The sequence below is a fragment of the Capra hircus genome, chromosome 1 (assembly GCF_001704415.2).
Source record: "Capra hircus breed San Clemente chromosome 1, ASM170441v1, whole genome shotgun sequence".
NCBI lineage: Eukaryota > Metazoa > Chordata > Mammalia > Artiodactyla > Bovidae > Capra > Capra hircus.
Window position 1 is genome coordinate 117,849,070 of NC_030808.1, and position 26,926 is coordinate 117,875,995.

The 26,926-nt window shown below is 35.4% G+C and overlaps 1 protein-coding gene across 2 annotated transcripts in view; it reads right to left on the reverse strand.

Moving 5' to 3' along the window:
• The window catches only part of RNF13 (ring finger protein 13), a 123,041-nt gene that overhangs the window by 50,143 nt on the left and 45,972 nt on the right, over window positions 1-26,926 (reverse strand). For both annotated transcript variants that reach the window (XM_005675452.3, XM_005675450.2), the window contains one exon: window positions 6,626-6,713. In XM_005675452.3, coding sequence (XP_005675509.1) covers window positions 6,626-6,713 — 88 coding nt within the window. The remainder of the gene's footprint in view (window positions 1-6,625; window positions 6,714-26,926) is intronic.

Here is a 26,926-nt window from a genome sequence, read left to right on the forward strand (position 1 = left end):
ACACATTTGGCTTTAGAGAAAGTCCATTTGTTTTCTTTTGTTACATTCTGCATAACAACTTTGTTCTACACTTCTTTTCAAAACTGCACATTTATTATTTATTTAAAAGAGGGGGGTGGATGCACATGAAGAAGAACAGAACACAAGCATAACCCTTCCCACCCAAAGATAAGACTTTATTTGAAGCAACAGAAACAGTTCTATATGTTTTGACAAATAGGTTCCATTATGTAACCACCACCACAGCCAAGATAAAAAAATACGTTATCATCCGTCCAAATTCTCTCATGCCCCTTTACAGTCAAGCCCTCACCACAACCTCAGCAACCACTGATATATTTTTCTTTAGTTTTAAAATCTTAGTATCCTTAATAGAATATATGTTTCTTCATTTTCAGATTGAATTTACGCAAACAAAATCATCCATTTCACACATTGTTTGTGTCTGTCTCTGTCTCTCTCACACAAATACACCCACACACACTCCAATATCATATAAGCCCTAAAAGGGAAGGAGCCAAAATGGTTAGCAGAGCAATATTTTAATCACTATCTTTATATTAATAAGATCAATAAATATTTAAAATTTTGTATTAATGGGATCATATAATAATGGGAAAAAGTATAGGTTTTTTCCTACTCAATGGTATATCTCAGATATTCTGTCATGTCACTAAATAAATATCCACCTCATAATTTTTAATAGCTGCATGCTAAGAGATCTTTCTCTTTCACATAACAGTTTAACTTTTAATTTATTTGAAAATTAAACTTTGGAATTGAATACCCTTTGTAAAATGTTCTACTGTTTCACAAAGATACTCTGATAAACTCGAGGAATTTTTGGCTTGTAACTACTGGCTTATAATTATTGGAATTAACATAACTTCTTTGAGTTATGATATCTAATGAGATGTTAAAAGCTCCTCACTTCAGTAAGAAAGTTAAGAACAGGAGGGAAATGATGTACACAAATATGAATAGCCACCTTGGAGACTCTGCCACATCGTTTATCTACTGAAAACAAAACCAAATGTTTTCAATCACAAAATACTTTCAAAATACTAATTTTAATTCTGATCCACAAAATAACTCTGTAAAGTATACACGCCAAGTAGTATTATCATACCATAGACAGGTTATAATTTAAGTGGTCAACCCCAACCTCTCTAGATGCATATTCCAACTGCCTGTTCAATATCTCCATTTGAATGCACAATAGATGTTTCTCAAATGGATCTCTCAATATCTCTTTTCCCTTCATCAGTCCTACTCTTCCTTGTCTCTGTAAATAGCCTAACTATTTTCACCTAGTTTCTCAAGTAAAACATTTTGGAGTTCTCCTTTACTCCTCCCTTTTATTCCTTAGGTCAAACTCCATCAACTTCAAAATACATCCATAATTCTATCACTTGCCATCACAGTCACTGCTAGTATTCCATTGCTGTCATCTCTTGCCTGGCTACTGCAACAATGTTCTAACTGGTCTCTCAGCCGACACTCTTGCTCATCTTTCACCTCCAGTCTGTTCTCCAAAGAACAACCAAAGTGACGATCCTTTTAAAACCGTCAGATCATCTCACACTCCATTTCAGTTCAGTTCAGTTTAGTCGCTCAGTCGTGTTCGACTCTTTGCGACCCCGTGAATCACAGCACGCCAGGCCTCCCTGTCCATCACCAACTCCCAGAGTTCACTCAGACTCACATCCATCGAGTCCGTGATGCCATCCAGCCATCTCATCCTTGGTCGTCCCCTTCTCCTCCTGCCCTCAATCCCTCCCAGCATCAGAGTCTTTTCCAATGAGTCAACTCTTCGCATGAGGTGGCCAAAGTACTGGAGCTTCAGCTTTAGCATCATTCCTTCTAAAGAAATCCCAGGGCTGATCTCCTTCAGAATGGACTGGTTGGATCTCCTTGCAGTCCCAGGGACTCTCAAGAGTCTTCTCCAACACCACAGTTCAAAAGCATCAGTTCTTCGGCGCTCAGCCTTCTTCACAGTCCAACTCTCACATCCATACATGACCACAGGAAAAACCATAGCCTTCACTAGACGGACCTTAGTCGGCAAAGTAATGTCTCTGCTTTTGAATACACTATCTAGGTTAGTCATAACTTTTCTTCCAAGGAGTAAGCACCTTTTAATTTCATGGCTGCAGTCACCATCTGCAGTGATTTTGGAGCCCAAAAAAATAAAGTCTGACACTGTTTCTACTGTTTCCCCATCTATTTCCCATGAAGTGATGGGACCAGATGCCATGATCTTTGTTTTCTGAATGTTGAGCTTTAAGCCAACTTTTTCACTCTCCTCTTTCACTTTCATCAAGAGGCTTTTTAGCGCCTCTTCACTTTCTGCCATAAGGGTAGTGTCATCTGCATATCTGAGGTTATTGATATTTCTCCCAGCAATCTTGATTCCAGCTTGTGTTTCTTCCAGCCCAGCGTTTCTCATGATGTACTCTGCATATAAGTTAAATAAGCAGGGTGACAATATACAGCCTTGACATACTCCTTTTCCTATTTGGAACCAGTCTGTTGTTCCATGTCCAGTTCTAACTATTGCTTCCTGACCTGCATACAGATTTTTCAAGAGGCAGGTTAGGTGGTCTGGTATTCCCATCTCTTTCAGAATTTTCCACAGTTTACTGTGATCCACATTCTATTTAGAACCTACATAAAACAAAATCTAAAGTCCTACAATACCCACCAAGCTCTAGCCTCTGGTTCCCTCCTAACTTCATCCCCTACAATTCTTTCTCTCCCTTGTTCACTCTGACTGCAGCCACCATGATTTTCTGTCACACCTGCTTTATCTCTGAGCCTTTGCATTCATCTGCTATTCTTTTTCCTTGAAATACCCTCCTCCAGAAATCTGCATGGCGCAGCCTTTCACGTCAGACCTATGCTCAAATGTCAAAGCCTCGAGAGACCTTCTCTGATCACCCTACCTAAAACAGCCTTTCTCCGCCTCTCATCCCTGTCACCCTGTATCCCTTTAACCTGGCATGTTTTTCTTCATAGCACTTACCACTCACTACTTGACATATACCATACCTCTTTGAGTATTATTCCCACTGTGGCATCAAATGATAATAACTGCAGCAATAACAATTAATAGCAGCTAAAGAATCATTAAACGGCTATTAAGAACCAGGAAGTTGTCTAGATATTTATATGTCATAAGCAACAAACCAAACTTGAATACTATTATTATCCACATTTAACATATCAGAAAAGTGAGGCACAGAGATGCTAGGTAATGTTCCCAAGGCCACACCACTGGTAGGTGGAGCTGGGATTCAAACCTTGTAAGGCCGTACTCAGAAACCACACTCTTAACTACATCATTCTGCTACCTCAATGAAAAGTATGAGGAAGCCTTAAAACTGTATTATTTCCTCTGTAGTCATGATGCATAAGAGAGTACTTGATGTGGAGTAGGCTACCAAAAAGTATTTGATGAAGGAAGCAAGCAAGGAAGGAAAAAGAAACAAGCCCAGACACATTGATAACTTGCCCTGTTTATACAGCAATCTGCACAGCCTAGACCCAAACTTGAGGCTCAGACTCCTAATCTAGACTCTTTTCACTCTGCCTTATCATGGGTTTTTCTTATATGCCTTCTTTCATATGATCTTCACAATCTTGTTGGATTAAAAAAAATTAAAACTATTCACAGTTTTACAGATGAAAATAAACAGCTTGGAAAGATTAGTAACTTTTATGAACTAGCCTGAAATAAACCCACATTTCCTTGAAGTTCATGCTCATCACATTCTCCTGCCTCCTGAAGATGACAAATGTGATGGACTCAAAGTGAACCCATCCTATGTCCTACCTGAAATACAAAACAGACACATTCCTGTGTGAAATGCTGGCAACAAGAGGTCTTTAAAAATTCCTTTTGTTTCCAGATGTCAGAACCATGTATTAGGAGTACACATGCAGTATTTTCCTTGTGGTTATGATCTAAACCTAAAAAAAGTGACAGATACATGCTTATTTTAATAAATCCATGCTTTCTTTCCTCTACCAGTGACAACAAAGATGAAAATGGGAAATATTTTTACAGTGTGTTGGAAATATGAAATGTTCAAAAACATACATACTCAAGGACAGAGCAAAATGTCATGGAAAGTAATAGAAGCAATAAAGTCAAGAACCAAAATTCTGAACAATCTTTGAAATAAAATAACTCAGTTGGAACATTTCCATAGCAACAACAGGATTATATGGTTATGTGCTACTTCTAATATTTAGCACATTTTCCTTAGGAACTGATATGATTATCACAAAAAGGTTTTATTATTGACATGAAGACAAAACGGGTGTCCAAGGGAACTGACAATTCCAACTTGAAAATTTTTTTATTAAAAGTATGTTAAAAGAATAAATAGTTTACAAATACTAATTATTTTATTCAACCCATAACCCTTGAGAAGGTCTTGAGGGTTGTTAAACCCTAAGCCTAGGTTTTCAGCAAAACACAAACAGAGTAAGTAACTTGCTCAAAATTATACAGTCAATTCAAGCAGGAGCTTGGACTTGAATTCAGGCCTATTTTTCAGAGTGTCTGTGCTTTCCATTTTGTCAATAATGTGTACAGGTCACAAAAATGACTAATGTGGGAGGTATGGCGTAGGTTAATTTTTTAAGGGAGGTGATTAAAGGAGGAGTACCAACAAGTGTGCAGTACCAATCGCTTAATCAATTCCTCTAATTCCTATCAGCGGTTGTTAAACTTTTGGTGATGTGCCAGAAGCTCTTAGGGGTACTTCATGCATTCTACAATTATGACTTAACCAGCCAGAAGATTAAAATAATCATTGAAAATGTAAAGAAAGTAAGGAACTTATCACTAAGTTTTACTTATTATAAATTGTAATTTTACCATAGATTGTATTAGGAATAAGAAAGAAAAGAGTTGCAGGAGACATGGGTTTGATCCCTGGGTCAGGAAGATCCCCTGGAGTTGGAAATGACAGCCCACTCCAGTATTCTTGCCTGGGAAATTCCATGGACAGAGCAGCCTGGTGGGCTACTCCATGGGGTCACAAAGAGTTGGACACGACTGAGCACAGCAACAACAACAAATAATGTCCCACGTTATAAAGAGATTTTTTTGGTCAAGAAATCCAACATATTTCCTATTGAGGATACGGTTAAAGTCCTAAATACATTTCACTGGAGTATATCAATCCATGCTTTATATGTCTGCTCTTTGCTGCAAACTTTCTTGCATATATGACTCAATGCAACTTAACAACAAGAGGTATTATGGATATATGCTAAAAGAAAAAGAAAAACAAAATACTTAATCATGAATGTTGGCAGTTTATTTAGTGTATCTTGGATTCCGATCCCAACTGCCAACATACGTGGGCATCTTCCCCACACCATCAAACAACTCAATTCAATTCTGACATTATCTACCTCGAGATAGCACCAATTCCACAGGCTAAGGGTCTGGTCTCACAAGAATCCCCACCCCCAACTTCAGACGCCAGCCACAAGTCTAAGTTGTCACCTTTGCTTCTGACCTACCAGTTATAGACTGGAGGTTTCAACAATCCTTACCCCATGGATTCAATTAATTTGCCAGAGCAGTTCACAGAATTCAAAGAAACATTTTATTTACTTGATTACCAGTTTTTTAAGAAAGGATATAATTCAGAAACAAGCAGATGAAAGAGATGTACAGGGCAAGGTATATGGAAGGGATGCAGAGGTTCGATGCCCTCTCCAGGAGTGCAACTTTCCCAGCATCTCCATACTTTCACCAACCCAGAAGCTCTTTGAACCTGTCCTTGTAGGTTTTCATGGTGGCTTCAATACATAGGCATGAATGATTAAACCACTGGCCACTGAGGTTAGGGGATAGGACTGAAAGTTTCAATCCTTTAATCACCTAGTTAGTTCTCCTAGCAACCAGCCCCATCATTTGGTGGGGTCCAAAAGTAGCCTCATTAACACAAAGGAGACACCTTTATCACTCTTAATAAACTAAGTGAAAGCATACAGCTTAAAAATCAGTCTGATTAAAGCCAGTTATTTCATCAAAATGGGCTCATTTTCCCTATGAGCTAATATTTCATAGAGAATAAGGAAAGATATTGCCGTTTTGAACAAAAAGCTATAGGCATGCCAATATATATAAAGGGGCTAATAATAACCAAATGGTATAAAAGAGCACAAGTATGTGGCTTTGACATTCCACAGGAATACAGTAGCTACTTAGTATTTCTGCATATTCTAAAATTTAACATTGTGAATCTCTAAACAAATCACAAAAATTCTCCTCTGGCATCCTAAACTCAACATGCTTATCTCTATTTAAAGCTTTGGTTTTCCTTTAGCTTTTACCAAAATAACAACACATCCTCGAAAATGAAACACATAGGTTAAAAAAAACAAACCAGCAACAACAAACTATTCAGAAAAGAACAAGTCAATTCCATTTATACTGTGAGCAAAATTATCCCAAGAGGTTTAAAAACTGGAAATTATCTTTCTGATGGGAAGAAATTTTGCTTTCTAAAGCAGAAAATGAAAGAAGAGAGACTCTGGTAAATTTTAGTTTCGAATGATTGGTCAAACAGGAGAGAAGAAAAGTGATACCTGTACTTACTGTCGTTGGATCCCATGCTAATGAGGTCATCAGAGTCAACATTGTGAACTATGGCTGCTTTGTATCCTGCTCTCTGTGCATTTAAAACCTGCAAGTCAGAAAACAGTCATGATATGAGGAAGAAAGTGCCATAAGGTCCCTCAACTTCAACAAACATAGATCAACAACCCCATAAAGGACAGACTAGATAAACAGATCTCAAGTGTATGATAACCTTTTACAATTGATTATCAAGGACTAAGTCTTTAGATATCGTCTTGATTTCACTCAAGGTATTAAGTGAAATGAGAGACAAATAAAGGACAGAGATATAAGCTACCTACCAAAAGGATCCAAAGCACTAACCCTGTCTAGCTCTAATGGGATACAGACTTGGGACCACGCTCAAGAGCCATCAGCCCTTGAGAAGTCAAATCTACCTCCACTACTTAGTGCAATAAACTTGGAGCAAATTGCTTTTCTTCCTCAATCCTCAGTTTTCCCAAGTTTAAAACAAAATAGCAACAATATTTTTCTCATATGTAAAATAATTTTAAAATGCTTAACACCATGATGATACAAAGAAATGAGTAAAATAAAAGCTATTCTTATTATTAGCTTCATCAGCAACCATTTTCTTTAGAAAGCTTTTCTAAAGCTTTGAAAAAATTAAAAATAAAAATACTCCAGCCTGAAGTTGCTTACTCTGGTTCTATTTAGCTATATATCTTTCCTAAAACTAGTTTCCAAAATATTAATAGTCAGTTTCACACCATAAGAATATGGCTAGATATGTAGTAGAATTTTCTTAGAGCAAAGATCTGAAAAGTATATAACACATGTTACCACATCTCACTTTTACGGTAACAGTTTGTTTTAAACAAAAATAAACCCAGACTAACCTCTTATTGTACCACCTCTGAACCATTTGGTAAAACTGAAGGTTATTATTTGCATACTAGTTAAATAAAAAGAAAACTGGGTATGTAAATATATATAATAGTTTTGAATACTTTGAAAACTATATACATATAATTCTAAATACTTAATATGGCAAGAAATTTGAAACATCACCTTATAATCACTGCATAGTGATATGTCTCAAACTTTCTTTATAATATCAATACTTCTAAAATCAATTTTAAAAATAATTCCCAGAAGGTCTAATATTAGCTCTGTTTTAATTATCAGCATAACAATGACTCAAAATTCTACAGTAATTCAATAAAGACCTGCATCAAGTTGCAAAGAGTAAGGGAAAGTCCAAAAAGTCAAGTTCCTAAGAATAAAAGGAATGCCCAAGTGTTCAGCAGACTGGACTTGAATGGTAGGTAACAGAAATGAGGCTCTGTAGTCAGCCCCACTCAGGCAAGAGTAAAATTCCCTTCTACATTACCCTGACTCTAAAACTACCTTGCAAATGAAAGTTAGAATTCTGAAAGAGATAATAATGTGGGTTAATCAGAATAATTTTATCTTATCACCAAAAAAAAATTCTAAATCTGTAAAGGCCTCAAAGAATTAATATTCTGTCTCTCTGTGGGTACGCTTAGTAACTAAGTCATGTCTGATTCTGAAAACCCATGGACTGTAGCCTGCCAGACTCCTCTGCCCAGGGGATTTTCCAGGCAAGAATACTGAAGTGGGATGCCTTTTCCTTTTCCAGGGGATCTTCCTGACCCAGGGATCAAACCCACATCTCCTGCACTGGCAGGCAAGTTCTTAACCACTGAGCCACTAGGGAAGCCTTTATAGTCTCTATAACTCCTATGACATAGCAGGCTGACACAGAGTAAGCACCCATTAAATATTTTTAGAATGAGAAAATGTGTAAGTGCTTAAATTAACAGCTCATATTATAACATTACAAATACAAGAGAGAAAACTGTGTGTGTGTTAGTTGCTCAGTTGTGTCCAACTCTTTGCAACCCCATGGATTGTAGCTGGTCAGGGTCCTCTGTCCATGGAATATTCCAGTTAAGAATATTGGGGTGGGCAGCCATTTCCTTTTCCAGGAGATCTTTCCGACCCAGGGATCAAACCTGGGACTCTTAAGTTTTTTTAATGAATTAAAATAACATAAATAGTTCACCAACATAGGACCTACTGCTCTGATGTTCAGAATAATGACAAGAAAACCAACACAGCCAACAAAACTTTTACAAGGAATGTTCTGTAGTCATGCAAGGAAAAGTCAACAACCAAATAAAAAAGAAAATAAGTTTACTACTTTTTGCCTGTGTGTGCATGTTTTAATTTTAGGTGGATTTTGTTATCCACCTAAAATTTTAAAAATGCCAACCTCTACAGTCTTTTATCCATAGATTTTATTGCTTTCCAAGGGGAGAAAAAAAAAATCTCTCAAGAAGGATATAATAGTTTCTAAGCCTTATCTGCTAATTATTTATTAACCTATTATTTATTCATTACATTTTCATAGCAGGACAGACTTCACTTAGCTTTTATTTAAACTTTTATTTAAAGTATACTTGGTTGAGGTTGCTATTAATTTATCTGATGCTTTAATGACCATTTAATTGTTCCTAAAAAAGCTAAACAAGTAACTACAGAGAAATGTTTCTCTCACAAATCCAAAAAGCAAGTGTTTCCAGAGATACAATTTAAGAAATACAAAATTTATATCAAAAGCTGTTCTTTCCTTATTAAAACTTAACTTTTACTTTTCTTTTTAAAGCCAACTAATACACAAAGTCACTAAAATTACAATTTGACTTGTTTCCCTGAAAAATATGTATTTGTGAGCAAAGATACAACATGTTAGGATACAGAGAAAAGTGGTCCCAGGAACCATGAAATGTAAAACAACATAGTTCAGTTTAGTAAATATTTGTTGAATTTACATAACATGTAAGGTACTATGTGTTGGGCACAATGCAGAACTTAAAGGTGAATCAGAAACAGTCATTACCCTCAAAGGGACTCAGTACTCCTGGACATCCAAACAGGTCGGGTGCTTTCTAGCCTCTCTATTTGCTCAAGCTACCATCTGTGCCTAGAACAGCCTTTGGGTTCTGAATGCCTAATCAGGCTTCAAATTCCATTACCTCCATGAAGCTTGTCCTGTTCCATGCCCTATTCTAATGCCCTGGTCCACATGTTGTCCCAAGCACCCATATAGCTGCTTCCCACTTGGTATTTATACCTGTTATATTGTTCTTAAAGATCTTCTACAGTGTCTTATATTTATGCATTATACATACTATCCCATTTATAAAACAAGGCTTTATGGGGTTCTTTAATCTTCTGCAGTTGTCTATGTGTAAAGAAGGGACAAAATATCATAACTCTTAAAAGAGGCTTTCTGAACTGCAAATTGTTAAAAATCACCAATATAAATTAACAGCAATCTGCTGTGTGTGTAACTAAATCTAGCGAGCAGTTTCTGAAAACTGCATTGAGCAACTGAGGAAATATGTTTCTTTCACATATCCAAAATGCAATTGGTTCCATAAATACAATATAAAATTAGATTAATATCAAAAGCTGTTCTCTAATTAAAAAAATAAAATTCTTAAAATAGAAAACCACTAAAATAGGAAGGAGTTTTATAAGCACAAGTGTGAATTCCAGAAAATAGAAACATGTTTCAAAAATTTAATAAGAAGGCTTCCCCAAGACTTTTGTTGTTGTTGTTACTGATTTTTTAAATAAACTAATGAAATTAAATCAAAGAAACACATTAACATACAGACCAATGGGCTTACGAATACAAACAAGGAAAATATATTCATGTTATGAACTGTAAAAATCATGTGTCAGTCAAATTAAATTACATTTTTAACTATGCAGCAGCTGGTATTTTCAAAAACACAGGAGGCAGAAATAAGGCCTAAATCATCAGTAAGCATGTGCAGGGTTTCACATTCATAAAATGCAATCTCAAACATGTTGTCAGATGGAAGCAGAGAACTCAAAGATTCATTAATAAAAAGCAGGCACAGTGAACAAACCTAAATTTCAAAACAGCCATCAAACAGAAAATTGCACAAAAAGACCTTCTGAATTGAACTGCAAACATGCCTTTTTAAGGAGACTCAAATTGTGCTAAATGTACCAGTTTACATCAAATCAACCAATTAACTGCAACTACATTATGTAGACCAGATAGCACTTAACCACAAATTTTAAAAAAATATGGGACTGCCGACTTGTTATTATAAATAGCCAGTATGCCAGAAGACACCAGACTGCTAATGGAAGAACCTTCAATGAGACAGGTTCTAAAAGGAATCCTGGGAATGAAATAATAGTTCATCCTATTTCCAGACTGGACAAACTGGTGATATTGACACTAATAAACACACCTTGTAAGAAGAAGGAATTCACTGTGCTGTCAAGATGATCATAAGCAGAGATTTTTTGAGGGACACACAGGCATGAGGAGGTGGAGGGAACTGTTGACAGAATATATACAAGGTTCCAGGCCAGAGGCTCTATCTATGAATAAAAGAAGCCTCCATGTACTGGTGCCTTACATATACTGTCTCTAATATCTGACAGAACTCTACCATGTAGATATTCTTTTCAATATTCTAGAAATGAATATACCCTAAGGTCACACTTAGGCAGAGCTGAGATTTGAAAACAATTTTATTTGATTAAATAGAAAAGCATGGAGTTTCCCAATGAATCAGAATAAGAAATAGGATCACTAACCTTATTTAACATTTTACAAATGTGCTAAAAAATGGATTAAGAAAGAGATCACTTTAAGGGATTACTTTCTTTGATACTAAGAAAGTACCAAAACTCACATCACATTAATCTTAAAATCTTACGGGCAAAATAAAACATATACAAATCAGAGTATAAGCCAAAAAGAAAAGTACTCAAATAGTGTGGTAGAGTTTATAAAAACTTAGAGAGGGAAAAATTATACTGAAGTACCTATGGCAGGCAGATTTTATAGGACCTGAAACATTTTAATAAAGAAATGAAATCTACGTTAACAGGAAAGAGTTGTGGGGAAATTTCTCATGTGAGAAGAAGAGAGAAATAACAAGGCAAAAGGCCTATTAAAAACAAAACACAAAGAAGGACCTTAATCAGTGAAAAAAGAGTGTTACAGAAAGGAAGACTCTAATTCCAGCAGAGGAGTTAAAATTATACTCTTGGAAGACGATTATCTGGATTCAGATTCTGACTCTGTTATATACAAGCTGTATAAACTTAGGCAAATAACTTCTGTAAAATGAGCATAATAATACACCCAACTTAAGAGTCATTCTGAGGATTAAATTACTAAATATATGGAAAGCACTTAAAATAGTGCTTAAACAGTGCCTCAGTTCAGTCGCTCAGTCGTGTCCGACTCTCTGTGACCCCATGAATTGCAGCATGCCAGGCCTCCCTGTCCATCACCAACTCCCGGAGTTCACTCAGACTCACATCAAGTCCGTGATGCCATCCAGCCATCTCATCCTCTGTCGTCCCCTTCTCCTCCTGCCCACAATCCCTCCCAGCATCAGAGTCTTTTCAAATGAGTCAGCTCTTTGCATCAGGCAGCCAAAGTATTCGAGTTCAGCTTCAACATCAGTCCTTCTAATGAACACTCAGAACTGATCTCCTTTAGGATGGACTGGTTGGATCTCCTTGCAGTCCAAGGGACTCTCAAGAGTCTTCTCCAACACCACAGTTCACAAGCATCAATTCTTCGGCGCTTAGCTTTCTTCACAGTCCCACTCTCACATCCATACATGACCACAGGAAAAACCATAGTCTCGACTAGACGGACCTTTGTTGGCAAAGTGATGTCTCTGCTTTTCAATATGCTATCTAGGTTGGTCATGACTTTCCTTCCAAGGAGTAAGCGTCTTTTAATTTCATGGCTGCAGTCACCATCTGCACATATTAAATAAGTGCTAGTTATCATTACTGTCATTGCTGTTCAATTTTACAGCTGCTGTTGCAGATTCAGAGATTAGGAGAGATGGGAAAAAAGGACAGATAGTACTGTATCTTGAAGGCCATTCAGTAAAGTAGACGTGAGGTCTTCCCTGTTAAGGGCTCACATTTCCTTCTCCAGGGGATATTCTCAACCAGGGATCGAACGCAGGTCTCCTGCACTGCAGGCAGTCTCTTTAGCATCTGAGTCACCAGGAAGCTTAAGGGTTCACAACCGGCACTTGAATAAGGAGGTGACATGGCTAAAACAACGTTTTAGAACAATCTGGTAATACTTTGATATGGAGAAGACAGACTGAAGATTTGGAAGTTGTTATGACAAGGCAGAATGACTGCAATGATGTGAAAGAACAATATTTTCATTCTTCCTCAAAACCAACTTTTGAATCTGGGAAACTTAGGAATGTACTTAACCAAAAACATGAAAGCTGAGAAACAGAGCTTGTTTTCGAAGGAAGAAGAAGAAAATGGTTCTGAGCACACTAAATTTGAGAGCTAGGGAGGTTTCTATATACAGATTTCCTAGGTAGGTAGAATATAAAATATCAGGACCTGAGATTTAAATGTACATATTTTCAGCAGATTAATTCATTCAACAAATATCTGGAATAAAGATTGCTACCTGGTTGCTAAAAATAATTAAACTTCTAATAAAACATAATCCATTCACAGTGTTATATATCTTACAGTCTTCAATGTCCTTTAAGTTCTATACGTGAACTAAATTTAAGTACACTTTAGTTTTCCCCTGAGAGGATACGCTACAAATAAGTAAATCTGTGTATACTTATTTCTAGTATACCTGCAAGAATGCTAAAAATGTTATGAGGTAACTTTTCTTGATGAAAGAGAACCATGAAAAGAACCTCATTATATATCAGACAGTAGTCTGGATATTCGTGTAAAATGAGACACACTTGGAACATTTTTTTATTTGAAATGTATTTAAAGTTCTGAAGTCTTTAACTGAATTCTAGTGTTATTTTTCCCTTGTATGAAGAATAATTTTAATGTTTGAACAATAGTGAAAAGGCAAGCTAAAAACCAGGATTATTTCAGACAGACGATACTCCATGAACATCGTATATGCATCCCCTACAGATGCCCGTGTTTCTGATGTTATCTGCCTTCAGGTGCCAGGCAAAAGATGTTTGAGAGTAGCAGCCATTTAAAATATATCCTCTTCTAATTTAAATGATAATACAACCTTTAGATCATTATTTCAACACTTTTATTAAGTGTTAAAAGGTCATTAAATTTAATTGGGAAGTTGAAAGAAAATACTACACTGAAATATTTCAGATTGTAATTCATGCAGAATTAAAATATGTGATTTATATGTGGAATCTAATATATGACACAAATGAACCTATCTATGAAACAGAAACAGAATCAGGGACACAAAAAATAGATTAGTGGTTGCCAAGGTGGGGAGTGGTAGGAGAGGAATGGATGGGGATTTGGGGATCAGCAGATGCAAACTGGTAAATATAGAATAGATAAACAACAAGGCCCTACTGTAGAGCACAAGGAACTAATAGATTCAATATCCCGTGATAAACCATAATGGAAAAGAATGTATATATGTATAGCTGAGTCATTTTGCTATATGGCAGTAATTAACATAGCATGGTAAATCAACTATACTTTAATAAAAACAAAACAAAAATGTGATCTAGAGGGAAATTTCAGTGATGACTTATAGTTTTATTTACTAAAGGAGTAATAAGACTAGAAGTAGAGGGACTTCCCTGGTAGTCCAGGGGTTAAGACTTGGTGCTCCCAATACAGAGAGGGTGGGTTTGATCTCTGGTGGGGGAACTAAATCCCATTTGCAGCATAGCAGGACCAAAAAAAAAGAAAGAAAGAAAGAACAGAAGTACAGAAAGATGCAATAAATATTAGGGAAATTCAATACTATTCTGGCTTATGTATAAATAAGAAAAATACATCTATCTCAAGATGTAATTTGACTGCTTAATTAACACCAGGAAGAGAATGACGAGATATTCTTGAACTCCCATCAATCAGGTGATAACCTTCAGTACCTGGAAAGCATTGTATTTTCTTCTTGCTCTCCATCTGCTTCCCTGCAGAAGGGTATGTACTCCATATTATCAGATAGGATATACTACCTAATTATGTGTATATATATATACACACACACATAAAACATATATACTAATACTCTATATTATTAGATATAGTTAGTCATCAATTATCAATAATAAATTTCCTAAGAGTGGTAACTGTATTTTGTGAACATGGAGGAGAATGCTGCTGTGGGAAAGAGAGGAATAAGACACAAAAGATTTAACTCTTAAAATAGTTAAAGACAAAATATCAATACTTGGGAATTATTAACAATGTTAACTTCTGCAGGATACCTCTGTTTTCATCTTTGTTATTATATACACCACAAGCTTTTGTCTTGAATGAGTTATTTTTTTAATACCCATCTGGGTACTTTGACAACCTGATACATTTTAATCAAGCCAATGTCACATAATTAACCTTACACAGAGTAATTTTCAACTTCCATAGTTCATTAAATGACATAAATGTACACTAATCTCCGCATGTTCTCAAAAATATAATAAAGCCAAAGTCCCGCTGTCTTAATAGAAATCACAATACTAGAAATCTAAATTTGTGATAACTGAAAGTATTACCTTAAAAATTAACAAAAGATCATTGTTTCATGTGTGTCAGTAAAAAGCATTAATTATCAGAAAGTTAATCCTGACATCACCTTGAAAAATAAGAGATCTGATAAAATAACATTTAGAGCTCTTTGAATGCCAGACTTCATGTTTCCTAAGGAACCATCTTGTTCACTAGCATGTATCTCCAGCCTAGAAAAATCTCTCACATAAATACTCATTTAGTCAAACTAAATCATAACTAAGGGAACTATCTATCAAGTCCTACCCAGAAAGATATATGCCATAAAAATGCATTTATATTTACGGCTTAGTTCCCTCTTAAAAACATACCAAAAATTTTACTTCAGTCATTGTGGATAAAAAATTTTTCTGAAATATTTTGCATCTTCCTAGCTGTCTCAATTAGAAGACAACAAATGTGATTTGACCTTTTCCAATGACTTGGGATCATCATGAACATCTTTACTAGATCCTAGCTGGTTTTTCTCCTCAATGTTAAGTGTCACTTCCTCTCTCTCTGTTTAGACTACTAGTAGTCATTAAACTTGCTCCACTCTTACATTCTTTTCTACAATATAGAAACAAAGGAGAAAACCTGATTAGAATTCTATTCTTTAAAAAAAGAAAAAGTACAGAAAAAGTTCCAAGAAAAAGTCATCAGGAAAAGTACATGGTTTTAAAAGCTGGAATTTTATGACATTATTGTGGTACAAAGGCATGCTTCCTTCTTTTATTTTACGTTACATACTGAGAGCATTGACCTTTTGATAAATGGCATGTTACAAACATACAAGTTTATTTCTTACTTAGGCTGAGAGATAAATTGAATTTGTTTCATCAGAAAATTTGGGGGGGCAGCGCTGGTAAAATTTGCAAAATCAGCAAAGCCATACTTATTCGTTTCAAGTAGAGCAGAAAACAAACCAGAATCCATGGAACTTTAAAAATTAATTAAAGATCTTATGTTATATCCCACTGACAGATTTTAAAGTCAGTCTTTGTACATGGGAAAGCAATTCTAAATATTGAGGGTACTGAACACTGTAGACAATAAAATAATTTAGTGAACCTGGGTGAACTTTTTTTAATAAAAGGAAATTTCATATACCAAAGTATTTTAGCTAATATAGGTAAGTACTGTTTTATGAAATTTATTATAGGCTGTGTGCTGTAGGGACATGTGTAAAAATAAATTTCTTAATATAGATTGCAGTCAAAAAAGTTTGAAACCCATATAGTGAGTTTTTAATGTTCTGTAGATTGTCTGCAATCAGAAAATAGATTGTGCTTTTCCAACAATATTATTGTGTAACATACCATCACAAAATCAAAGTCATTAATGTATAGGTCGTTGAATGTGGCGGTTTCCAATGTAGTTTTAATATTATACCTAGCATGTAATTAGTACTAAAGATTAAAACTAAAAGTGATGCTTTTCTCTTGGTGTCATTAAGAAAACCCAAATAAACCTCTACGTAGCTATTTCTGATGCTTGCTATTAAAGAAACTTTTCTTTAAAAAACTTTTATATAATGAGCTATACCAATTAAACTATATTAGTTAAAAGCTGCCTAAATATTTAACTTTGAGAATCACAATTTAAATTTTACAAAAGTATCACTGAAGTATCCTCTAGTTATCTATGTATATTAAAGTGCATATTAAAATGAAGGATCCAAACTAAGTTCCTATTTTTTAGATACTACTGGATTCATATTCCAATCAAATCTTATTTCTCATCCTAACAACAGCAGTAGCTCCATTTTAACCCAATCACCACGGTTAATAAAGTTTTTTGGAAGAAATTATTGTGAAGCAAAAGGATAAATCTAAACTTGCTATCAGCCTACTAGGAATTTCCAAGTAATGCCAAAAGCTCATACTGCACTGGAAAAATAACTGGCAAGGCAGTTATGATGAGAATTCTGGTACGTATACTCCTCCCTCGACTGCCTACTCATTTTAGGGCTCTAAGCACTATACTGTAAGCTCAGCACACAGATCTGCATGAAAATATAAGTCCTACTCCCAAGAAACTGAAGTGAGAAAAGATATACCCATGGGGTGTTTTTTTAGGCTAGAATCAAGCAAGAGGGGGAAAAATATTATGGGGCAAAAAGAAAGAATCTCTAAAGAAATAGGAAATGCACAGTAATGCTGGCTGGGATTTGCTCTGGCTTCAGCTAAGAATCTTTCCTATCACAAACTTTTCAAACACAGGACAGAAAATGAACAGCTTTAATTAGCAGTCACTTTGTGGTATTAAAACATCTGAAATTATCGCAAGAATTCTCCAAATAGGAAGTTCCTTCACGAAAAAAAGCTATTAATACAAGTCTAACATAATCTGTGGCTTCCCTGGTGGCTCAGATGGTAAAGCGTCTGCCTGCAATACGGGAGACCCAGGTTTGATCCCTGGGTTGGGAAGATCTCCTGGAGAAGGAAATGGCAACCCACTCCAGTATTCCTGCCTGGAGAATCCCAGGGATGGAGGAGCCTGGTAGGCTACACTCCATAGGGTTGCAAAGAGTCGGACACGACTGAGCAACTTCACTTCAACATAATCTGACACGACTGAGCAACTTCACTTCAACATAATCTGTAACTGAAATAAAATCTAAACGATTTACCTAACAAAGTCTCCAATGAAGTCTGGTTAAAGTAATTAACAACATTAACTAATTAACGTTAGTAAGTAACAGGTCTCTCTTAAGCTAAATAGTGAGTGCTCAGATATTTATTTTACTATTTAAATTGCAACTTGAGTGGTACATACATACATTATGAACAGTGTTTCTGTGTTATTCTATGTTTGAAAACACAACAGGTAAAAAGTCAAAAAAGCATCACACAGATGCTGGGTGGTTGTGGAACCTGGCCTCTTCTGTCCACCCTGGCTGTACAGTGGGTTTCGGCACTTCCGGTTGTAATCTGAGAACTGGAGCACTACTTTACTGTCCAACCTCTGCAGATCCTCTGCAGAAAATGTAGTGTAACTCTGCTTCTAAGTATTTCCAAATGCCAACTAAAAAAAAAAAAAGAATCTCTGGAAAACTGATTTTCTTTTCTCTCAGAATTGCCAACAGAAAGCAACAATAACTCAACCATCAGCCTGGACACAAACTACACTTCTTCCCGATCTGGATATCTAACCCAGGGAAAGAAATTGTTTTCCCTATAAGGGAAAGAGATGAAGCAAAGAAACTCATAGGGGACTTAGAGGACAGAGATAACTGTCAAAATGTAGCTATGTTCTTTCATCTGAAGAAGTTAAGAAGAAATTAAGAAGTAAAATTTCTTTCTCAAATGATCAAACCAATGAAGATGAGAATGAAACAATAGCAGGCAGTTCAGGTTTAATGTAAAAACTGTTAATTCTATCTATAGGATAAAAATTTCTGGAAACATTACAGTACAGTAGGGAATAAGCAATTGTTGAAATAAGATCCAGAACTGTGGCAAGCAATCCTACCAAGATTAAATCCAACATCATTCTTCCCTGCATATTTCAGAATCACTACAGTACACACTGGGGAGAGCTACTTCACCTCAAAGTGGATAACATCAGAAACAAGGGGCACCTGTAGGGGATGCATGTCCGGTGTTCATGGAGTATCGTCTGTCTGTCTGATGTTTTCACTCTCATTAAAATGAATTCAGTGACATAAGCCATCTTTCCCTCTTTCTTTAGATTCCATCTTCCTTAACTAGACATTCTTCATTTAATGTGTACCTGAATAATCCAAATAACTTTATTTTAAATGAAACAATGTGTGTGGAATCTATGACAAAAGAGGTAAGAATATACAATGGAGAAAAGATAAGTCTCATAAATAATTGGTGCTGGGAAAATTTGACAGCTGCATATAAAACAATGAGATTAGAACATCCCCTCATACCATATACTAAAACTCAAAAAGGATTTGAGACCTAGATTTAAAACCTGAAATCATAAAACTCCTAGAAGAGAACACAAGCAGAATATTCTTTGACATAAATCAGATCAATGGTGTTTCGGATTTGCCTCCTAAGACAAAAGAAATAAAAAGCAAAAATAAACGAATGGGACTGAATTAAATTTAAGGTTTTTGCATAGCAAAGGAAATCACTGCTAAAACAAAAAGATAACCCACTGAGTGGGAGAAAATATTTGCAAATGATATGATCAATAGGGAGTCAATATCTCAGGCATATAAACAGTGCATACAATTCAGTATCAAAAACAAAGAACCCAATTGAAAATTGGGCAGAAGACCTGAATAGACATTTTTCCAAAGAAGACATACAAATGGCTAACAGGTACATGAAAAGATGCTCAGTTATGCTCAATTTCCCTCATAATAGCTAGCTATGAGGGAAATGCAAATAAAAACCACATTGAGATATCACCTAATGTTTCTCAGAATGAAAGGCGAACGTGAAAGTCGCTCATGTCCGACTCTTTGTGACCCCATGGACTGTATAGTGAATTCTCCAGGCCAGAATACCGTAGTGAGTAGCCGTTCCCTTCTCCAGGGGATCTTCCCAACCCAGGGATTGAACCCAGGTCTCCTGCATTAACGGCAGATTCTTTACCAGCTGAGCTACCAGGGAAGCCCCTTTTGTCAGAACGGCTATCATCAAAAAGTTTTACAGTAACAAATGTTGTCAACGATGTAGAGAAAAGGGAACCCTCATACACTGTTGGTGGGAATGTAAATTGGTTCAGCCACTATGGAGAACACTATGGAAGCTCATCAAAAAACTATAAATAGAATTACCTTATGATCCAGTAATCCCATTCCTGGGACTTATCTGAAGAAAACGAAAACACTAATTTGAAAAAATACATGCATCCCAATGTTTGCAGCAGAATTATTTACAATAGCCAAGGTATGGAAGCAACCTAAATGTCCATCAATAGATGAATGGCTAAAGAAGAGGCAGTATACAACTAAAAATGAAAAAATAATGAAACTGTCCTATTTGCTAAAACATGGATTGTCCTACGAGTGTAATGCTAGTGAAGTAACTCAGAACAAGACAAATACTTTATCACTTATGTGTGGAATCTAAACAATGAAATGAATGCATATAACAAAATATCAATAGACACAGATTCACAAATAGAATTAGTAGTCACCATTGGAGAGAGGGAAGGGGCAACACAGGGATATGGGATTAAAATAGGTAAGCAACGAAGATATATTGTACAGCACAGGGAAACAAAGCTAATATTTTATAATATTAAATGGGAGTATAATTCTTAAAAGTTTTGAATTACTGTGTTGTACACCTGAAACCAATGTAATATTGTAAATCAACTATTCTTCCAATAAAAGAATGTGTATTGAGTGAGTGAAGTTGCTCAGTCGTGTCCGACTCTGCAACCCAGTGGACTGTAGCCCACCAGGCTCCTCTGTCCATGAGATTCTCTAGGCAAGAATACTGGAGTGGGTTACCATTTCCTTCTCCAGGGGATCTTCCCAACCCAGGGATCTAACCCAGGTCTCCCGCACTGCAGGCAGGCACTTTAACCTCTGAGCCAAGAAGTTACTGGCATTATATGTTAGGTTAGGATAAAGTACATGTAATTTACTGTTTTTCAGCTTTTTCTTTCATTAAATATTACTTTCCTTGTAAAAGAAGAGAATTTGTTTCACTGTTTTAATACTGAATGAATTCGTATATAAAGGAACCTAATTATTAACACAGATATTTTTACGAAAGGGTGGAAGAAAGAAAGAAATGAATACATTAATGCACTAGTAGCACAGAGCTATCTGAATCCTATATGGGTAGAAACGCTTCCATCTACTGAGTATTATTTAACATGTTTCTTTAGTGAAATCTTTTATACAGGATTCCAAAGTAGATTAGCAACAAACATTATAGGTTACTTTATAGAACTATAAAAAAGAGTAAGAAAATTTTAAAAATGATATTATAGATGACTTTAATACATGACTTTAACTTCTATTTAAGTTCATATCTACTTGCTTAGTACTACTGAAATAAAAGTGCAATTCTGAGAATACCATATACTGTATCAGCCTGGAGGCCTGAGAGAGGAAAATGAAAGGTAAGCTTAGAAAGAAAAACTAGATGCCTATTTTGTAAGATGACAGAATTTCACTTCAAAAATTTTATTATGTTACTTTAATAAGATCACACAAATAACTCAAAAATGTTTATGTTAATTTTTTAATTATCATAAAATATTTAGACCCAGAGAAAATTGTGGGATACATGACTATCTAGATTTAGAAATACTTCCAAGGGCATTCCAAGAACATTAAGTGAAATGAAAATGAAGCCAACAGAATGTTCCAATAATACTGTTTATTCCCTAATCTACTTAAATTTAATTTTAAGCCATTAGGATTTTCTAAATATTCTAAATTCAGCAAATATTTATTAATCATCTATCAAGTGCCACACAATGTATTAGGAATTTGAGTTGTAGAAAGAAAAACATGATCTTTTCCCTCACAGAGGATTAAATAAGCAATATATAAAAGAAGTGATCTGCTCTGCCTTGAAGATTAGGGAAGGTTTCAGATAGGAGATGAAACTTCATCTGAGACCTAAAACAAGCCAGGTAGACAAGCGAGGGGAGATACTCAAATGAAGGACACAGCAGAAACCAAGACAGAGGGGAAGAGACTGCTCAGTACCTCCTGGGACTTGTAAATTCTTCATGGTTAAGGTAAGGGGACAGGCAAAATATAGATGTGACTTGACTTTAGACAGAGACAGAAGTCAGGTCAAGTAGGGGTTTGTGCCCCAGTTAGGTTTTGTCAAAGTCACATTCCAACAGAAAATGAGTACCAACGTATTCCTTGGATTGTATTCATCTACAATCCAAATGTAACTCCATCTAATGAATCCCCTCCCTGAAATATGGAGGGAATAATATCTAAGTCCTTTCAGCCTCCTGCAGCTAGCTACATTTTTCGAAAATAATCACTAGAGCATTAAGCAGTAATAAGATTCAACAGAAGTACATGGACTACACCATTTCTGTTTACCAAGCTTCCCTTGAATTCAGTTGAAATAAAGCAAATTGACTATCTGAAGAAGCTGACTTAGCATTAAAACCACAAGGTAGAAACATTTTAGACTGCAATGGCAACAGATTTTTGGTAACTAATGATTTTTTGACTATAAACACAGAAATTTGTGTAGTTTAGAAAAGTTCTATTTTTAAGTGATTATTTTAATGTTCTTGAAATAACCAAGTATTTTTACAAAAATTTTTAAATGTTATTTCCCACTGGGATGCCAATTCAAGTCTTTTGAGAACTCTCTGCCTCAGAATGCTATGAAGTCATTTTTCTAACTAGAAGATTTAATAAAGCCTTAATGTATTTACCAGAAAGCCAGAAATGTTTTCCTAATTTCAAACACTCACCAAAAACTAACATTTCCAAACAATTATATTTTGTCACAGTGAAGCACAAGTGCACAAAGATAAACAAAATAACATTGTTCTGCTTTTCCTCTAAAGTGCTGTATTTTTCAGAAGATACAGTTTTTGTCAGTGTAAGTAAAAGTGACTGTTTTCAGATTAAGCAGCTGGCATGTAATCAATAGTTATTACTGGCCTTCTGGACATTCCACATATCCAAATACTAATTCTGAGTATGGGTTCTGCTATGATCTCTCCAGGGCAAGAAGACTAAAAGGCTCAAATGTGCTTCTCTTGACAAAAGATTAAAAAAAAAAAATTAAAACACTACTCTATTTTAAAATGTTACAAACAATTCAATTTTCTACCTTCCAAAAACTGTTAATTGCATTTCAGCATCTTATTAGCTACCTTGAGTCACAAACCACTTGAGATAGTTTGTATAGAAAATCTGTCATCTTCTTTATTGTAACAGAGCTTTTACTCGTTTACTTTTAAGAGAGAATAAGAGAAGTTTAGGTTTCTTTAATTATAGCATAATGTTCTTCTTCAAAAAAAGTCTAAAGATTTATAATAAGTAAACCTTGAAATACCCTAATCATCTGAAGAATCTTGAGAGAATTTTATTTTTTACTTCTTTTCTCTTCTGCTATCTACAATGGAAAGGGCTCGTTTCACCAAAGAAAGCTCTGTAAGATGATGCCAACTCTCATTTGTCTGAGATAATTTGGGTTTCACTTTGGATAGGAGGCATAGCAAAAAAAACCACCTTGTAATTATTCTCAATATACTGTGGCATACAGTATGGTGCTGAATTAAGCTTTTGTCAGTATTCAGTCCTAGCATGCTACATCAGGAATAAGAAAATGAGCTCTTTTTCTAACTATTTTCTTAAGTCAATTTATTCATAAAAATTGTGGCTACACATGAATGAACCACTATTGAATATTCACAAAGAGCTATTTATTTGCAATTCAGAAGAGAAGTATCATACATAAATTGTAAATAACTGGTTTCTGTAACATAGCTACTACAAAACTTAATCACCAACTTGGAAGTCAAAAAAGTATAGTCATGGATTTCTGATCTGAAGATTATAGCTAATAAAGCTAATAGCCTGTGCACCAGTGATCACCATTTGAAAAGAAATTTTCTTTGGAATGAGATTCCAGTTGTTTTCCCAGTAATCATGATGACTTTATCCACTCACCCTACCTTGACAGATGATCTGTAATTCATAAGCTTGTATTTATGAAACTTATTTTGTATACATTATACACTGGCATGACAACACTGTCCTTTATAAGCCAAATTAAAAATTTTACACATCAGTTGACATGAGTTACTGTATCACAGTGTGACTTATCAGCCAATGATTAGTTTCTGAAAGGTGAGAACTGAATTCAGGTGTTAATTTGACTGGGCTAAGAGATGTCCAGACAGCTGGTAAAATATTTAGGCAGGTGTCTGTGAGGGGGCTTTTGAATTGTTTGTCATTTCATTCAGTAGACTGAGTAAAGAAGATCCACCCTCAACAATGTGAATAGGCATCACCAAATTCCTAGAGGTTCCAAACAGAACAAAAGATGAAGGGAAGGGTGAATTCCCTCTCTCTGTTCTTGACATCCACATTCTCTTGCCCTTAAACTTCAGAGCTCTTAGTTCTTGGGTCTCTGGACTCTAGGATTATACCATCAGATCCCCTGGTTCTTTGGCTTTCAGACCCTAACTGAATTACACCACTGGTTTTCCTAGTTATCCAGCTTGCAGACAGTAGATTACAGGACTTCTCAGCTTAGTACAGTCAGCACCTTTGCCATCTTTATCCTTATTCTATTTTATACCAATAATGAAAAAAATCAATAAAACATTGATGGTTAATAACTACTGCCTAGTTACTGTGTGCAAGGCACTGTCTGACAAGCATTCAACACTGATTATTTCATTTGATCCTTATAACAATGCTATGATATTAGGAACATTTATAATTTGTTTTACAGATAAAGAAATTGAGGCACACAGAGATAAAAATAACTTGTCTAAGATCACACTACTATAAATGATAAAGATGTGATTCAAATGTATGCAGTCAGCTTCCAGATCTTGAATACAACCAATATGTCTCCCTCAGTAAATTAATGTCTTGTAAATTTAATATAACTCATACAAATAATATGAGTATGAAATCTTTCACTTTAAATGTCTATAATATATTCTGTTGTATATTTGTGAAGGAAAATTAACAAAGTTAAAGAATATGTATAGAATAGAACTTTATCCATTAAGACTATGTCTACACAATGAGTTATATAATAAGATTTTAATGTTTTCTAAGATTAGAATCCTCAATTAAAACATTTTTACATATTCTTTATATGCAAGTGCTTTTAAAGAATACATTATACACACAAGCAGAAGACTTACTATACTACATAGATTGATTTAACAAACTTTCATTGCTCTCCTACTATGCACTATAATACAAATTAGATATTTGCTGCTGCTGCTGCTGCTAAGTTGCTTCAGTCGTGTCCGACTCTGTGCGACCCCATAGACGGCAGCCCACCAGGCTTCGCCGTCCCTGAAATTCTCCAGGCAAGAATACTGGAGTGGGTTGCCATTTCCTTCTCCAATGCATGAAAGCAAAAAGTGAAAGTGAAGTCGCTCAGTCGTGTCCGACTCTTCACAACCCCATGGACTGCAGCCTACCAGGCTCCTCCGTCCATGGGATTCTCCATGCAAAAGTACTGGAGTGGGGTGCCATTGCCTTCTCCAATTAGATATTTAAATATAGTTAAAACATGAACTCTAAACATAGTAAGCCTGCATATAAGTGAAATATATATAATAGAAAACAACAATGTGATAAAGAGATTTGAGCTGGAATGGTTTGTTCTGTCCGAGGCAGGGGAGAAAGAAAAGTAAGGCTTCCACTTCTGGCTTAAATGGCCAGAAATATAGGTGACAAAGGTCATCTTAGAGATCTTGGACACAGGAAATAGTATGTGTGAAGGCACAAAAACACAGCAAGTTGAGAGATTTCAGTAGGTGATATGACTACAGCACAAAATTCAAGACAGGAAGTGGAAAGTGATTAGCTGGAATATTAGCTAAACCAGGAAATTCCATTAGAAATACTCAGACATGTATGTGATGAGGATCCACTGAAGGGAGCGGAGGACTAACAAGCCCTCCTATCCATTCCTGAGTTGGGTTTTACCCTAAAAATAATTACTTAATGACAGTATTTCCCTAAATGTAGTGCAACACCTCCCGTCCCCACCTAAAAAGAAAGTTACTTTAAAAAAATAAAAGGTATTGCAGTTTCAAATTACCAAAGACTGGACTAAGACAAACATTACATACCTTAATGATGCAATAAATCTTGAAATCAGCAGAATTAGCTTACTTTTCATTTCTTAGTGGCATGAAATTATCAAATATTATAATAATATTTCATTTTGTTGGAACAATCTGTAATTATAATTTAGTTCTAGATCAAATCTTACAACGGTTTAAATTCAAACTACTATAAAAGCATAACAATTAGAAAGAGAAGTAAATCTAATACATTCGACTTCAAGCTCTATTTCCCATTTAAAGGCAATTCAGAGTTTAAATTTGGAACTAATATACAATACAAAAACATTTATTATTTACAAAGTGCTCTACATTTTCAAACTCCTTTACAGTTATTATTTTATTTAAAAAGTTTATTATGGAGGTGTAATTTCTTTCATGAAATTAAAGGAGCAGAGACAAAAAGGCAGGCACAGCAGGAGTTGGAGAAGCCTTTCTTACTTAACAGATAAATCATCTAATATCAAGCATGGAAAGTACATGAAATGATATCCCACATCTGTTCTCTAAGATACATGTAAGACACTCAGGTTTGAGATAGTTCAATAAAAGTAACAGGCTTCAATCTGGCTCTCCTGACAAGGAGACAATCCGAAAACAAATTTTTAAAGATAGTATTAAAAAACAACAACAACAAAAAAATAAAAAAACAAAAAACAAACCTTAAAATCTCACATCTTTAGAGCTAAATTGATGATAGTGAGGGAAGTCCTACAGCAAACTTTGTTTTAACTATTTGAAATGCCAGCGTAACCCACTTCATGGAGACAAACTTTATACATGTGACAGTCAGCTTATTATAAGAAAATCCCAGCATCAACAAAGATATAGATACAGATGTTGTAATCATACTGGAGGGTGAAGACATAAAACTAAAGACTAACATTTCCATTCCTAGGTTAGATCAAGCAAGACCACTATTAAATCATAGTTCAAGATGCCCAATAACCACGTGAAAAGTCTTAGAACCAATAGTAATTA